Source organism: Apodemus sylvaticus, chromosome 1 (assembly GCF_947179515.1).
Source record: "Apodemus sylvaticus chromosome 1, mApoSyl1.1, whole genome shotgun sequence".
Lineage (NCBI taxonomy): Eukaryota > Metazoa > Chordata > Mammalia > Rodentia > Muridae > Apodemus > Apodemus sylvaticus.
Genome location: NC_067472.1, coordinates 94,447,116 through 94,460,997, shown reverse-complemented (window position 1 = coordinate 94,460,997; position 13,882 = coordinate 94,447,116). Strand labels below are relative to the sequence as shown.

At 47.7% G+C, this 13,882-nt stretch overlaps 1 protein-coding gene across 1 annotated transcript in view; it reads right to left on the bottom strand.

The window, feature by feature from the left end:
- Galnt18 (polypeptide N-acetylgalactosaminyltransferase 18) overlaps positions 1-13,882 on the bottom strand; it is a 304,421-nt gene that overhangs the window by 78,981 nt on the left and 211,558 nt on the right. Inside the window, exons 4-5 of the mRNA XM_052201130.1 lie at positions 3,966-4,149; positions 2,096-2,293 (exon numbers count right to left, since the gene is read on the bottom strand). Coding sequence (XP_052057090.1) covers positions 2,096-2,293; positions 3,966-4,149 — 382 coding nt within the window. The remainder of the gene's footprint in view (positions 1-2,095; positions 2,294-3,965; positions 4,150-13,882) is intronic.

Sequence of the window (13,882 nt, the reverse complement as noted above, 5' to 3'; positions counted from 1 at the left end):
ACACAATTGTGTAGAGAGCTGTGGTGGTTGGGCTATGTTTTGAGCGTGTCCCTTCTAAAGGTTCCTGTGTTGGAAGCTTGGCATTGAGAGGAAGGAGGTCTCTAAGAGGTGGACCCATGAAGGAGAGTGGGTCCCAGGGCAGCCACACTCATATGGGATTAATGTAGTACTGAGCTGTGGAAATGACCCCTGAAGGTATAGCCTTCATCTGTGCTCGCTTGCACAAGACCTCCACACAAGATCAAGCCAGGAAAAATTCCACCATGGGTGGAGGAGGGGCTTACGAAGGCCGGCACACCTGAGGAGCTTTTGGCAATTGATGGTAGTTGGCCAGAGGGGGTGTCAGTTTTTATGAGGGATGTAGCTCTTAATAGGGTTCTGCTCATTCAGCAGGTAGCCCTACACTCAAGTACACATTGCTAGCACCGATTGGATTCAGTGCATAAGAAAATTAAAGGCATGAAGTTTAAAGGAAGATTGTGTGTGGTGTCTTGGAGGAGCTTGGGATGAGGGATGGATCTGATGAAAACATATATATATATATATATATATATATATATATATATATATATAAACTTCTCAAAGAATAAATAAAATGCATGACAATGAATAAACGTAGTTCTGAGGGGATCAGATTAATTCTCGATGCAGACAGGACAACCTTTCACATTGTGATATGATGCTGTCTACTACAACCATATTGGGTATCATTTATATATCTTTCCTGTGATGCATGCATCCCCGGGTCACAGGCTAGAAACACCTGGAAGCAAGCCCATTTTACATACTTGGCCTGCTCACGTGGAGGCTCTTTCCCCCTCTCTCTTGCCTGAGCACTACAACCCTGAGTACTAGAACAAGGTAGATGACATCATCTACCTTGTTGTAATACACTAAAAGACCTTCACCAGATGCTGGCCCAGTAGGGCCATTCAGTCTCAGACCTTCAGCCTCTAATACAGTTAAATAAACATCATTCTTTATAAATTATCCATACTCTGGTATTTTGTTATAGCAACACAAGACAGACTGAGAAAATCACAAAAGAAACCACAAGAGAGTTTTCTTCCATTCTGTTTCCTGTATGAAATTTTTCTTCCAGTAATAACATTTGTGATATTGATTCTTTGAATGAAATTTGTCATAATCTTTTTCTCTCTTGCAGCACAAAGTAAGACTGGGTTCTTATTCCAAGGTGGCCCCCTAAGTCACCTTCTGGTTCCATTTATTTGTTTAATGGTGGGAACTAGATGTCTGCCTAGTCATCAATACACAGAAATAAGGCTGGCAGGCCTAAGTACTGTGGGAGTCCTCAGGTATCAGATAGAAGTCATTCAGGGGTCTAGGAAGACAGCATCAAAGGCAGAAAGGTAGGTGATTTTGAAATGCAGCTGGAGGCCATTTGTGCTTGTGTTCTATAGGATAAAACCCAAACACCATCTAGATCCATCTGTCCCATGGTCTGGCTTGGCCTCATAGCAAGGGCTGGCCAACTCACATCTCTCCAAGTGGTCTCAGCCTCTCCTGTGACTGTGACTGTCACATGTGTCACTCTCAACCTGGCCATATCCTCACCCTTGAAGATTGATTCCTCTTCCCCGGCAAAATTATTCATCCTATACTGTGTCTCATCCTCACTGAATTCCAGGCTTGGAGAGCTTAGAGATCAAATCCTACTCACTCTGCGTCTCTAGCATTGAGCATAGTACTTTATACAACTGGCTCATAACAAACAACCTATGACTCTAGTTCCAGAGGATCTGCTGTCCTCCTCCTCAAGTACCTAAGCACACATACACACACACACACACACACACACACACACACACACACACACACAGGCATGCACACACATGCATATACCCCTAAATAAAAAATGAATCTGTTTTGTTTTAAACTAAGTGCCTTTGAGACTTTGTCTGGAGTTGTGATTGCGCCTGTGGTTCTTTGAAAAGGAACCAGGAGAGTTTGTGGGCAGGGTCTAAAGATCACACTATAACTCATCTCCGTCCCCTTCTCTGTGCTGCCACACTGGGCTCAGGCAGGGAGGGAAATCCTCGCCTGAAGGCCCTGGCAGAGGGGAAGGGTGCCATACCTGATTGGGGCTGTGGAGTCCTCCAGCTTCCACCAGGCCTTGGGTGGGTTTAGGTAGCGGCACCACAGCTCCCAGTCAAAGCCTTGGGCGGCCAGCGGGTACTCTTCTATCTCAAAGTTATCATATTTGATGTTATCAAAGGATGGTGAGATGATCCGTTTCCGGTTTTCCTTGATGCGGGTGAGGACGGGTTCTGCCCTGAGCAGGAAGGAGAAAGAGATCATTTACCACTGCTGAGGTGGGTGTATTCATCTCAGCAGCAAGAGGAAGGAACCCCTGCTCCCCAGGGATTGATGAAGAGAGTGGCGTTCTGCATCCCCAGGAGGTGACATCCCCTAAGCTAAGGACTTCAAGTTTGGCAAGAAGCCCAGTGGTTCCTTCAACACAGCCAGAGCTGAATTGAGAGATTCTCACCCAGGCCCTGTGATTTCCCTTTCTTTACCCATGTGACAAAAATCAAGATTAAAAAGAAAGAACGAACAGATTTAAAGCTTTAGAGGAACTTTCAACCTGGGTTTTGATTTTGCTTGGACTACTCTGGAGGAAGAGGCAGGTGGTGTGGGCAAAGGTATATATTCTCCTCTGCTGCAGGAGGGGTGGGGGAATCCTGGCTTTCTCCAGGGACTGGCAGGCCCCTCCGGGTAGTGGGAGAATAATGTGTTTGCCGACAGGAATGATAAGCTTCTCATTAATAATATATTCTCTTCATAATTGTTTATTCAAATCAGCTTGAAATAGTAAGTGTCCCTCTCCTCAGCTGGCCATAAATCCAGTGGAAATGCCTTTTAAATGGTCACAAATAGCACACAGGGACTCCAAAGATAAACTAATGACTGTGCTGCAGCCTTAGTTTGAGGCTATAATGCTGGCACCCCTCCCAGGCTGCCTGTAGGCCTGGCCACTCCTTGCTGCCAGCATGCCCTTACTGGCCTGCTCCCCTCAGGCGAAGGCTGCCCCCAGGGAGCTAGGAAGGGGAGTAGAGATGCTTAGGCTACTGAGCGCACAAGAAAAGAGGGCATAAAACCACATATTTCAGCTATTCGCAGTTAACCTGAGCATCTGTGCTCCCACATCACAGAGCCATGCACAGTGAGTAAGCAACACCACAGCATCCGAGCCCTGCGGGGACACCAGCGGCAGGCACCCTCTGAGGGTTCAGAATCAGCTAGTGAAGCCCCTCGTCAGTTCTCTTACCCCATCTGGCACCTAAATGAGCTCACTTGAGAAGGGAAGACTCACTAAGACTTAATTTTGCTAGCACGGAAGTTCTGAGGGCATCTGAGCATCCAGAAAGCCACCGTTACCCACCTCTGCCCATTTGACCTTGCCCTGTCTGTGAGGTTAGGTGAGGCATCTGTCTTGTGTCCACTCCAACTTTACTGACTGCAAACAGCAGATCCCTGTGCTTGTCTGGACAGAAACTCTTTGCTTTATTTTTTTTTTAAGATTTATTTATTTAGGTTTTATATGTATGAATGTTTGGCTTGCATGTATGTATATACACCACATATGTGCACTGTCTGTCAAAAATCGGGCAATGGATCCACTGGAACTGGAGTTAGAGATGGGTGTGAACTGCCTTGTGGGTGCTCGATCCCTTGCAAGAGCAGCCAACATTAACCACTGAGCCATCTCTCTGCTTTGCCCTTTGCATATATTTGTCTTTATGATCTGGTGTCACCACACCCTTCACATGCTGACCCCTGACCCTACATGAGACCCAGCACTATCTCACACACCCATACCTCAGCTGTCCTCATGACCCTCTTCATTTCCTCCACCCTATGACTAAGATTTCCCAGAATGCACTGAGCTTCGAGTCAAGCCCGTTAGCTCACACTGGGACCCCTCCTCTCCCTAAAGCACTCACCAGCCCACGTTGAACTCCACGTGGGCATCGAACAGTGCCACCACAGGGGCTGTGGCTGCCCTCCAGCCGCTGACCCTGGAGCGGATGAGGCCTTCCTGCTTGCTGTGCCGCACAACTTTGATGAAGCCTGGCTTCTGGCCGTTCACCTTGTCCACATATTCAGTCAGCTTTTCTTTGAGCTCCTCTGTTGGTGAGAAAACGCCTCTTAGCCGAGTGAGAACAAAGCACAGAAGCAACCAAAGCATCCTCCTCGGTGCTGAGGTGAAATATCAGCCCGTCCCAGGAGGCACGAGCACTCCAGCCCACTCTCCAGGTTTTCTCTGGCCTCGGGGCTGGCCAGTCTAGCTCAGCTTTGAGGGCAGGCAGGAGGATGCATTAATGAAGTCCCAGTCTCATGCACTTCTCAGTGTGCTCACATACACCGTCTAATTCATCATCACAGCACGGCAACTGGGTGGGGGTGGGGTTTGAGGGAACTCATCAGTTTCCCCTGTGTTAAACAGCGTGTGAGTGTCAGAGTCTGGCTTATGCTTGGTCTATGGACTTGTCCACCCTGGGCCATCAATATTTGGAATATAACACAAATGTTCCCTCATGGGTTTGGACACTCAGCCGGCATTGTTCTGGGATTATTTGGAGGATGATAGCATCACACCACCTTCACCTGCCTCTGTCCACTTGGTGGGCAGTGAAGGAGCCCTCGGGGCTCTGATCTGTTCCAGGTAGTGGAGCCCCGTCCTCACTGGGCAGGAATTTGCTGCTTTGCATTTTCTCTGCTATATGTCTCAGAAAGGGCCATACCTGGAACTACCACACCCTTTAAGTGCCAATCCATCCCTCTCCTTCCTGCTGCAGAGGTGGTGCTAACAAGGGTTACTTATACACCTGTCGGCTGTCTCCAGAACGCTCTCTTCCAGCCCATGACTGAGATACTAACATGTATTGCATTTCTGACCCGAAACTCCTGGATCACACTGGGACTCCTCCCCTCCCCAGGTTACTCAGCAGCCCACACTGGACAATACTTGGAGGTCATGGGACATTGGGAGGGGGGAATAGTTAGAGGAAGTAGGTCACTAGGGGTGGATCTGTAGTCCACTCTGCTTCCCACCTCTCAGGGTCCAGACTATGACTCCCACAGACTGTAGCTTGCTAAGCCATGAGCCAAAACAAACCGTTCTCCCCTTTGTGCCTTGTCAGGCATTTCACCACAACAGTGAGAAAGTAACTGACAAACCAGGCTTCATCAGCTCAGCGGCCGCCTCCTGCCCAGCTTCCTCCATGGCCCCTCTCTCAGTCAACCAGAGAAGACCCAGTGCTCAAGACCTCAGTTTGGACTCTGCCAGGATCATGTTTTGGGGAGATCAGCGGCAGGTACTGTGCTGTGGGAACAAGGGGACAGTAGGCCGCGGCCCACAGTCACTGGGGCTGGCTTGGTGTGTACCATGCTGTTTCTCGACCTCCGTGATGGAATTTCTCATCCTGGGAGTCCACAGTGGACATGGTGATCACCCCTCCATAGCAGGGAAGCAAGAGCCTGGGATGGTCTCCTGAGCAGGAATCATCTTGAGCCAACTAACCATTACCAGGAGCAAATCTATCAGGAACAAGGGTGCTTCTGTATTCCATATTGAAGCGAGGAATCTGCGTGTACTTAACCTTCACACCTTAGCTGGGTACACTTAGGGAACCATGTTCTAAGGCACTGATGAAGGCGTGTTGTGGGGATTGCTACCAAAGGCTCCTCCTAGGAATTCTACCTTCCTGCACTGACTTCATACCCTCCCTTGTATGCCTCAGGGGACCGGAAGAACCAGGTTTTCTTTTCTGGCTGCCCAGAAGCTAAAGCTAGTTTCTCCAAGGATGAGTGACTCAAAGAAGCAAGGTCATTGGAGATCCTGCAGCCCTAAGGAAGTGAGGCTAAGACTGTCACTTAGCCAGATGAATCCATGACCCATGCAGAGCAGACAGAAGCTAGCTGATAAGCTACCCAGAGATCCATATTCTGACTGCAGGATTCTGTGCCAACCAACATTTGATGTTCGAAGCCAGAGACTTCTGGGATTGTCTTTACACAAAGCTGCGTGAACTGTTCTGATGTAGAGTAGGGTTGGAATAAGAGGTACAGAAATGGTATCAGACACAGAAGGGTTAGCTGAGAAGACCCAGAGGGACAGATTTGGTTTTGCTCAGAAACACAGTTCCTTTATGGCCTCTGTCACCAGATGAAGGCTGCCGATGGGCAAATCTGCCCAGTCAACTGGACTCCAAACGTGCTCAGATGCAAATACGTGTGGGTAACTGCTAATGCAGAGAGGGAGGAAGAGGGTTAGAAAGACTGGGGAGGAGTAAGCAGTAGGAGTGAGAGTAGAGGAAGGGAGGGCAGGGTAGGAGAGGAAACGGGGTTGAAATGCTTAAAATGGTCTGCGTGATTCTGGCCAATCTTTGTAAAACACTTTCACCTAATTCAATGCTCATGTTTTCTTCACCCTCTGTCAGTTGTTAAATAAGTGTGAGGTGCCTCCTAGCTACTTACATGTTTTCAGGGAAACTGTTTTCCAACATGTTGCCTGTGAGTTATACGTCATGTATTATATATAGCATATATTATATATCTTGTTAAATATTTTATACATTTAAAGGATTTCTCAGAACTTGCTGCAAAATAGAAAAATGGTTTCTTTCCTCTTTTAACTAAACACAAGCACATGAGTGACCATGCCTGCCTTGGCTGCAGCTGCTGTAAAGCTTGGGAAGAGGAAGTACAATGGCTAGCCGTCATCCTTTGATAATTACCTAACCCAAGACTTTGATTTTCGAGTTCTAACCCAAAAGATGTATTACTTTTAATGTTTCCCCTATGTAAGCTACAGAAAAAGTTTCAGTTGTTTACTTGTTTGGGGTGTCTGCACTGAGGATTGAGACCAAGACCTTATACATGCTAGAAGCAATCTATCATTCAACAGCCTTAGATGTGTGTGTGTGTGTGTGTGTGCGTGCGCGAGTGCGTGCGTGCGTGCGCGTTGAGACAGGGTCTCGCTAAATTACCCATGGTGGCCTTCAATTGGTGATCTACTTGCCTCTGCCTCTCAGATAGTTGGGAGTACATGCCTGCAGCATAGGTCTCACTGAAAAAGTATGTTTTTAAAAAAGCAATATAAACAATGTTTAATAAAATATTGTAGTAGGGCAGGAAAGGGGGGAGCTATACTTGCATGCACTTAATGCAGCCTGCTGGGAAGCCAGGAAGCAGGGGGTCTGCTCTTTGTGGCATTTTCCAGACTGAGAGGAAATGCAGGAGCTGTCCACAGTCAGTGCTGACAGAGAAACAATCTGTGTCCTGCTGGGGCCAAGCTTCCTCCTGTTTGTGTGGTGTTTCCAGCCCTCTCCTGCTGTCCCACAAATTCCTGCTCTGCTGACACCTGAGAAACTTCTCTAAGCTGTGCAGATGACACCCTAGGAGGACTCAGCCTGTGCTCCATGGCCCTATGCAAAGTGTTCCAGAGAGCCCCGTCACGTCACACCCTTTAGACTCAGTCAGTGGGGAATCCAGCATCCTGGCTGCACAGAGCTCCTTCCCTTTATTGTCCCCATTGTGGCGCTTCAGCCTGGAGGCTCACAGGTAGACAAGGGATGAGCACTACAACTGATAATCTGGTTTAGATGCTTAGCTGGACACCATGGCTTCAGTGCAAAGGAAACATGGGTGTCTCTGCTCTTCAGAAAGCAGAGGCACAGGTATTCTCCAGAGGAACTTGACTAGCCTTGCCAAGGAAAGACAGGCAGAGCAGTACCTCTTCTTTGGGTTTTAGGGATCGGGTAAGCGTTCCCCTGTGTGCTGTAGCTGTGTGCTGGGTGTGTAGGGTGGGAAGCAGGAATGCAGGGAGAGGTTACTCATCCGTTTGTTCATTCTTTCATTCAACAACTTTCACACACTTCTCAGTTTCTGTGGCTGTGGGCAAGTCTATGTGGACTCAATATTTGGGCGGCACTGGATGCATATTGAAATACTAATCTCCAATGTATCAGAAGGTGGGGAATGGGGAGGTAATTAGGTCACAGTGATAGAGTCATTGTTAAAGTCATTCCTAGAGTCTGGCTCTAAAAAATATACATACTGGGTCATTAAGCAGAGACCCCTCCCTCAGTGGGCTAGGCTGTCTGAGATCAATTCTCAAGCATCTGGGAAGAACAAAAGGGGAAACACGCTGTTATTCCTGAACAGAAAGAAACCAGGTTGGTGGAATGCTTCTAAAGCCTCTTTGGTAAGGGCTTAGGTCTCACTCACAAGGGAAAGGCCTGCATGCTTGTCAGTTTTTAAAATGTGTTTGGCCTGGGCATATACTTCTGCACTACCTGCATGCAGTACCCATGGGAGCCAGAAGAGGGCATCAAATCACCTAGAATTAAGAGTTACAGACAGTTGTTAGCTGTGGTGTGGATGATGGGAACCAAACCCACGCACGTGCACCCCCTCCCCCAAACACTAAAATGTCAAAATGTTGGATACATTTGCAAGGTTCCAGCACGTTCTCAACAGTGTCACAGGCTGAAGATCAAGCCCAACATATGGACTTTGGAGACACTGAAGATCCAAAGGCTCACCTTTGGACCTGTCCCTTGTACATGCTTTGGACTGTCCGCTACAGTCTCCCAGCTGTCCCCTGCACAGACCACTGTCTTGTTTCCCCCTGGTCACTCCTCTAATGACCTCAAGGCTGTCCCTGCAAGCCCAGCCTGGATCACAGTGTCACCTGACCCTCTGCCTCACCTCCACTGGCCAGTGTGAACATCAACAGCAAGCCACTAATGGTGTTGATTTAAAGTTGAAAACAACGCAGCATGTGTGTAAGAGCGAGCAGCAGCTGTTCTTCCTCATATCAGAAGATTAACTGGCCATTCTCTAAATCCATTTAGGGCCATTGAGACACAAATCCTATGTCAATACACTTTAAACAGAGATTCTACATGAGGGTGGCATAGCTGTCAAAATTAACTGATTGTCACAGCACTGGGGAGGCAGGGAAAGCTGGAGGAAGGTGACACTCATTCCATTCTCCATGGAGAATCTGGACTCAGGGACCGTACTGATGGGAAAGGAGACCTGGGCAGGGCACCACAGATTCCAGAACAGGCCAGTTTGATGCATGTTTAGCTCTCTCTGTGAGATTATACCGGGCAAGCTTTCAAGTCAGCTCACTGGCAGGTTATCAATGTATTCCTTGGGCCATTCTTCTGTCCCCCATACTTTGGTCCAGCGACATTACTCCTTCAAAGTCAGCTGGAGCTGAAGGAGATTTCAAATGGTCTCAAATGGTCCCCTCCCTTGAAGTCTGAGCTGGTAGAGTTCAGCAAAGATTTGGGAAAGTGTTTCGTGAAGGAGCCCCACAGAAGGCTATGAAACGTGGCCACAGGGACCAGGTACACTAGCACAATCTTCTTGGGGCAAGCGCCAATTCAGTCTGTCCAAGTGAGAAGAAATCCCCAGTTACCACTGAGAGCCCCATGTTTCCTCGCATTCTACTCCCTGATGTCATGGCTTGGCACCAGGAACGCCCAAATCCACCAGAAATAAGCACTCCAAAATTAGTAGGGTCTCCAAAGCCAGGCTTCAGCCCCACTCATCCTCTTTCTTCTGCTACATTGTTGCTTGTTTGTCCCCAACACACTGGGTCCTGCTACAAAGTGGTTGAAGTTGATTTTTGAAAGTGACTGTGACAGAGGGTATGAAAACTCTGCTCTAGTATTCAGAGATATGCTGAGCTCTAATCAAACCCCATTCTCACTCCTCCTCCTTTGCCCTTTTTCTCCTGTTCTTCTCTCTCCATCTCTAACGACTATCAATGCCTGTGGTGTAAACTCTCCCCTACTCCATCCCATCACAAGTTATTTCAAGTCCCCAGCCTGATGCCACTAATGTCAAGCAGGGGAGCACTGTGCTTGCAGAAGAGGGAGTACTGTGTTTGCAGAAGAGGGAGCACTGTGTAGGATCTATGGGCTCAGGATGATGAGTCAGCTCAAGCACTATAACCCAGGAGTTATTACCAGAGCAGGGAGGGCGCAGTTCCACTCTCACCATGTGATGGACTCTACTCATTGCTTTAGATCCAGTCTTATAGTCTTCTGTCCATCATCTCGTCACGACACACAGAGCTCATCTGAAATGCCATGCATTCCCACCCTGCATAGAGTGGTGTTCATGGGAAAAGTTCCTATATTTACCTTCATGTGTTCAGTACTGTCCTAACCCTGCTTCACACAGGACTCCTATAGTATAGTTGGGTATGGTGTGGATCACAAACACCCCACCCCAGGCATCATGTGTAGAAGACTTTACTTTCCATGCAGCAGTATTTAGAAGTGAGTTGATAACTTGGGCTCTGATCTCATGAATATATTTTTTATTTATTCTTTATATTCTTTGTTTACATTCCAAATTATTTCCCTTTTCCCGGTTTCCCCCTCCCCTCTTCCCTCTGCCTGTTCCCCAATCAACCCCTCCCACTTCTCTGTCCCTTACATTGCTGCATCAAGCCTTTCCAGGACCAGGGCCCTCTCCTTCCTTCTTCTTGGGAATGTATTAATCCACTTATGAATTCACAACTTAATAGGTTAAGGGGAGGTGACGACAACCTTAGGTGATGAGGCCTAGTTAGAGAAAATGTCATTGAGAGCGTGACTTTGAAAGGGAAATCAGGGTCCTAGCTCCTCCTCATTATAGTCATTGTCATCCTTGTAGTCAGCATAGTCTTATTTTCCCTTCTCCTCTTCCTCCTCCCTTAGCTCTCCTCCCTCCCGCTCCTCTCCTTCTCCTTACTCCCTGGCTGCATGAGGCAAGCCCCTCTGCTCCACCACATGCCCCTCCAGCCTCTCCACATTAATGATTGAAAATTAACCCTCTCCTCTTGATTTATTGTAACATCAGATGAAGTAACGTTCAGAGCCCAGAGAGGTACAAGGATAATCTCAGTGCCTCAGACCAGCCAAGAGGTGCGAACCTGGAACATCTGGCTCAGGGGCCAGCCCTACCATCAAGTGAGGAAAGTGAAGGGTCTGAGACTTCACATAGCACAGTCCAGATGCACAGGAGGGAGGGACTAGTCGGGCCTGTTCCACAAAACCGGTGGGGATCCACCTCTGGCCCCAAACTCCAGAGTTACCAGCAGGGATCCACGCTTAGGCTCTCCCTGGCACAAAGTCAGATCTTCTCTTCTGCAAATTACCTCTACTTAGGCCATGTGCCCAGCTGCCTCCATCTGGCTGATTTGTGAGTCCCAGGGACCTGCAGGTATCACACAGATTTACACTCTACAGCAGGCACAGCTCATCAGATGGGAAAGTGTGACACCCCTTTCCTCAGCTCACAGGGCACCTTCAGAAAAATCTATTCTCAAGAAGGCTCTGTGGGAAGGGGTGGGTGACAGGGCAGAACCCAGAAGGTCTGCCTGCTGCCCTCCTGTTTTTCTTTCTTCCTGAAAAGACATCAAATCCATTTCCTTCTCAGCTCTGCCATTTCCTAGCGGTGTGGCCCGATACAGACAAGTCTCCCAGAGTCTTGGGTTCCTCATCTGTGCAATTAGGACACGGTTTACACCTGGCTTAGCACAGAGCATCAGGAGACCATGGGGCATGCTGTGTGCTCCAGCAGTGCTGCTCTCTGATGCTTACTGGGAACTCTTGCTTTGCCATCTTTTTTAAAGGAGGCTACCCAGGTTGGGAGTCGTTGCCACCCTGTATCATCTGGGAAATCCAACCTCCAATCTCCAGGGCCACCCTCTCCTCCTACCTCTGCCCAACAGAAAATTCCACTGCTGTTCCTCAAGGTTACCTACTCACTATATTCTGCCCTCAAATCCATTCTCCTCACAGCTCTGCTAGTAAAGGGAGTCCTCCATTTTGCGCTGAGCCCAGAAGGTTCCCCACATCCAGACAATGGTAGACCTCGACCTTAATTAGCAGGGTTTCCCCACAACATTCTCTGTGCTTGCACCCACCAGATTTATTTCTTAGTGTCTCTTCCAACCCTGTTGGTATCCTGCCATGTAAAATGTAAAAAGTTCCATTTTAAATAGAGGGAGACTGAGTCTCCACCCACTGTGATTTTCTACTTGAACAGCTAGTGAATGGCAAAATATAAGAGTCCCAATATCAGAAGGCAGGGCAGAGGACAGACTTACTATCTTTCCTCCTAGAAGCCTCTCTTGACCTATGTTAGTACCTTCCCATACTTGGTTCCCTGGAAGGAGTTAAAATAACAACATGAACTGGGGCTGGAGATCTAACTCAGTTGGTAGTGTGCTTGCCGAATGTGTGAAGCCCTGGGTTCAGTCCCCAGCACTGCATAAATCAGGCACTGTAGTATGCATCTATAACCCCTGCCAAGGACAAGCCTCAGCTTGGTCGGGGGTCCTCAGGAAGGGGTGTTTGGGAGCAGTGAAGTAAGCAAATTGAAGTCAATTCGTGGGTACAACAAGCTCACAGCCTTTTGTTCTGATCGAGACAGCTTTCTCTGGAGATCACCAGACAGTTCAGCTCTCATAGTCCAAAGCCCTGTTTTTTATTTACACATCAATTCAATCCCCTGCCTCCGCAGGTTCCCTTCTGATTATCCCGCCAATCAGCATTTTTTAATCTTAGCCTCTTAACTCCTACAAAAAGACAGCAAGCACATTTTTTTAAATATTGCAAATAATTCAGAGATCTGCCTGCCTTTGTAAGCACAGACAATAAGCTATATGGGTGGGATCTGACTCTGAGACCACTGCTCCCACCATTCTCCATCATAAATTTTCTCTGTACTAGGCTGACCACGAACTCAGGAATCTGCCTGCCTTTGTATCTTTCTGACAAGCTGGCTCACAGTGCAGCTGTCTGTGTTCTTTTAGGTCCGTGAAGCTCCTCATATAATTCATATTGAATCCTTATATTATGCATAGTTGAGAAATTATACATTCTTGAACTCATGTTTTCAGAGTTTTTTTCCTCACAGCCTTAAGGTTTATCCTGAAGGTCATATTGTTTACCATTTTGCTAATGACATTAGACATGTCCTTGCCTCCTGGAGTCCTACTGTCTTTTATTGTCATGGAATCATTAACCTTGGAAGAGAAGGCATTCCCTGATAACCTTGGCAGGTAGAATACACACACACACACACACACACACACACACACACACACACATACACACACACACACACACACATGCCTTACACCCAGCAACCACCAACACTTGTGTAGGCCCATGTCCTGGTGGCTCTGTTCCAGGGGTGGGAAACCATGTCACACCATCCCTTCAAGCCACACAGGACTTGGCAAACTGCAACACTGGAGAGGTGAGGCAGGAGGATGAGAAGTTCATGGTCATTGTAGACTATACAGCTGAATCTCTTCAGCATGTCTCCATCATAGCTGTGGGGTTGGGAACATTTAGGGGCATTGTGCATATTTACCAGACAAAATCTAAGCCATTTCATACAGCTCGGTTCATTAAGCCTTCATATTAACCCACAAGGTTGGTATGACTTACAAACCCTACCTTACAGATAAGAATATCAAGTGCCCTTGTCTAATGTCGCAGTGACAATGAGGAAGTCTTGCTTAAAATCCCATTGGTCTGAATCCAAGTTCAATGCTAGTGTCTGGTCTTCTAAGGTGGAGAATTTTCAAGGGATGTGGTAGATATGATACACTGTAGTTCCAGAGACCATGTTCTTGTTGGCAGGACATCCATGCATTCAACAGGTATTTCTGAGCTTCCCTCCCATCCTTTCCCAGAATGAGGAAGCCCAGCCTCAGATGTGACATGGTGACAATAAGCAAGCCTGGAGTCAGAGAGAAAGAAGGGTCAGTACTGCTCACCACAAGCCTTTTCTACCATAGTCTGAATTCTGATGAGGCTGGAGGAGGTTGAGGTCA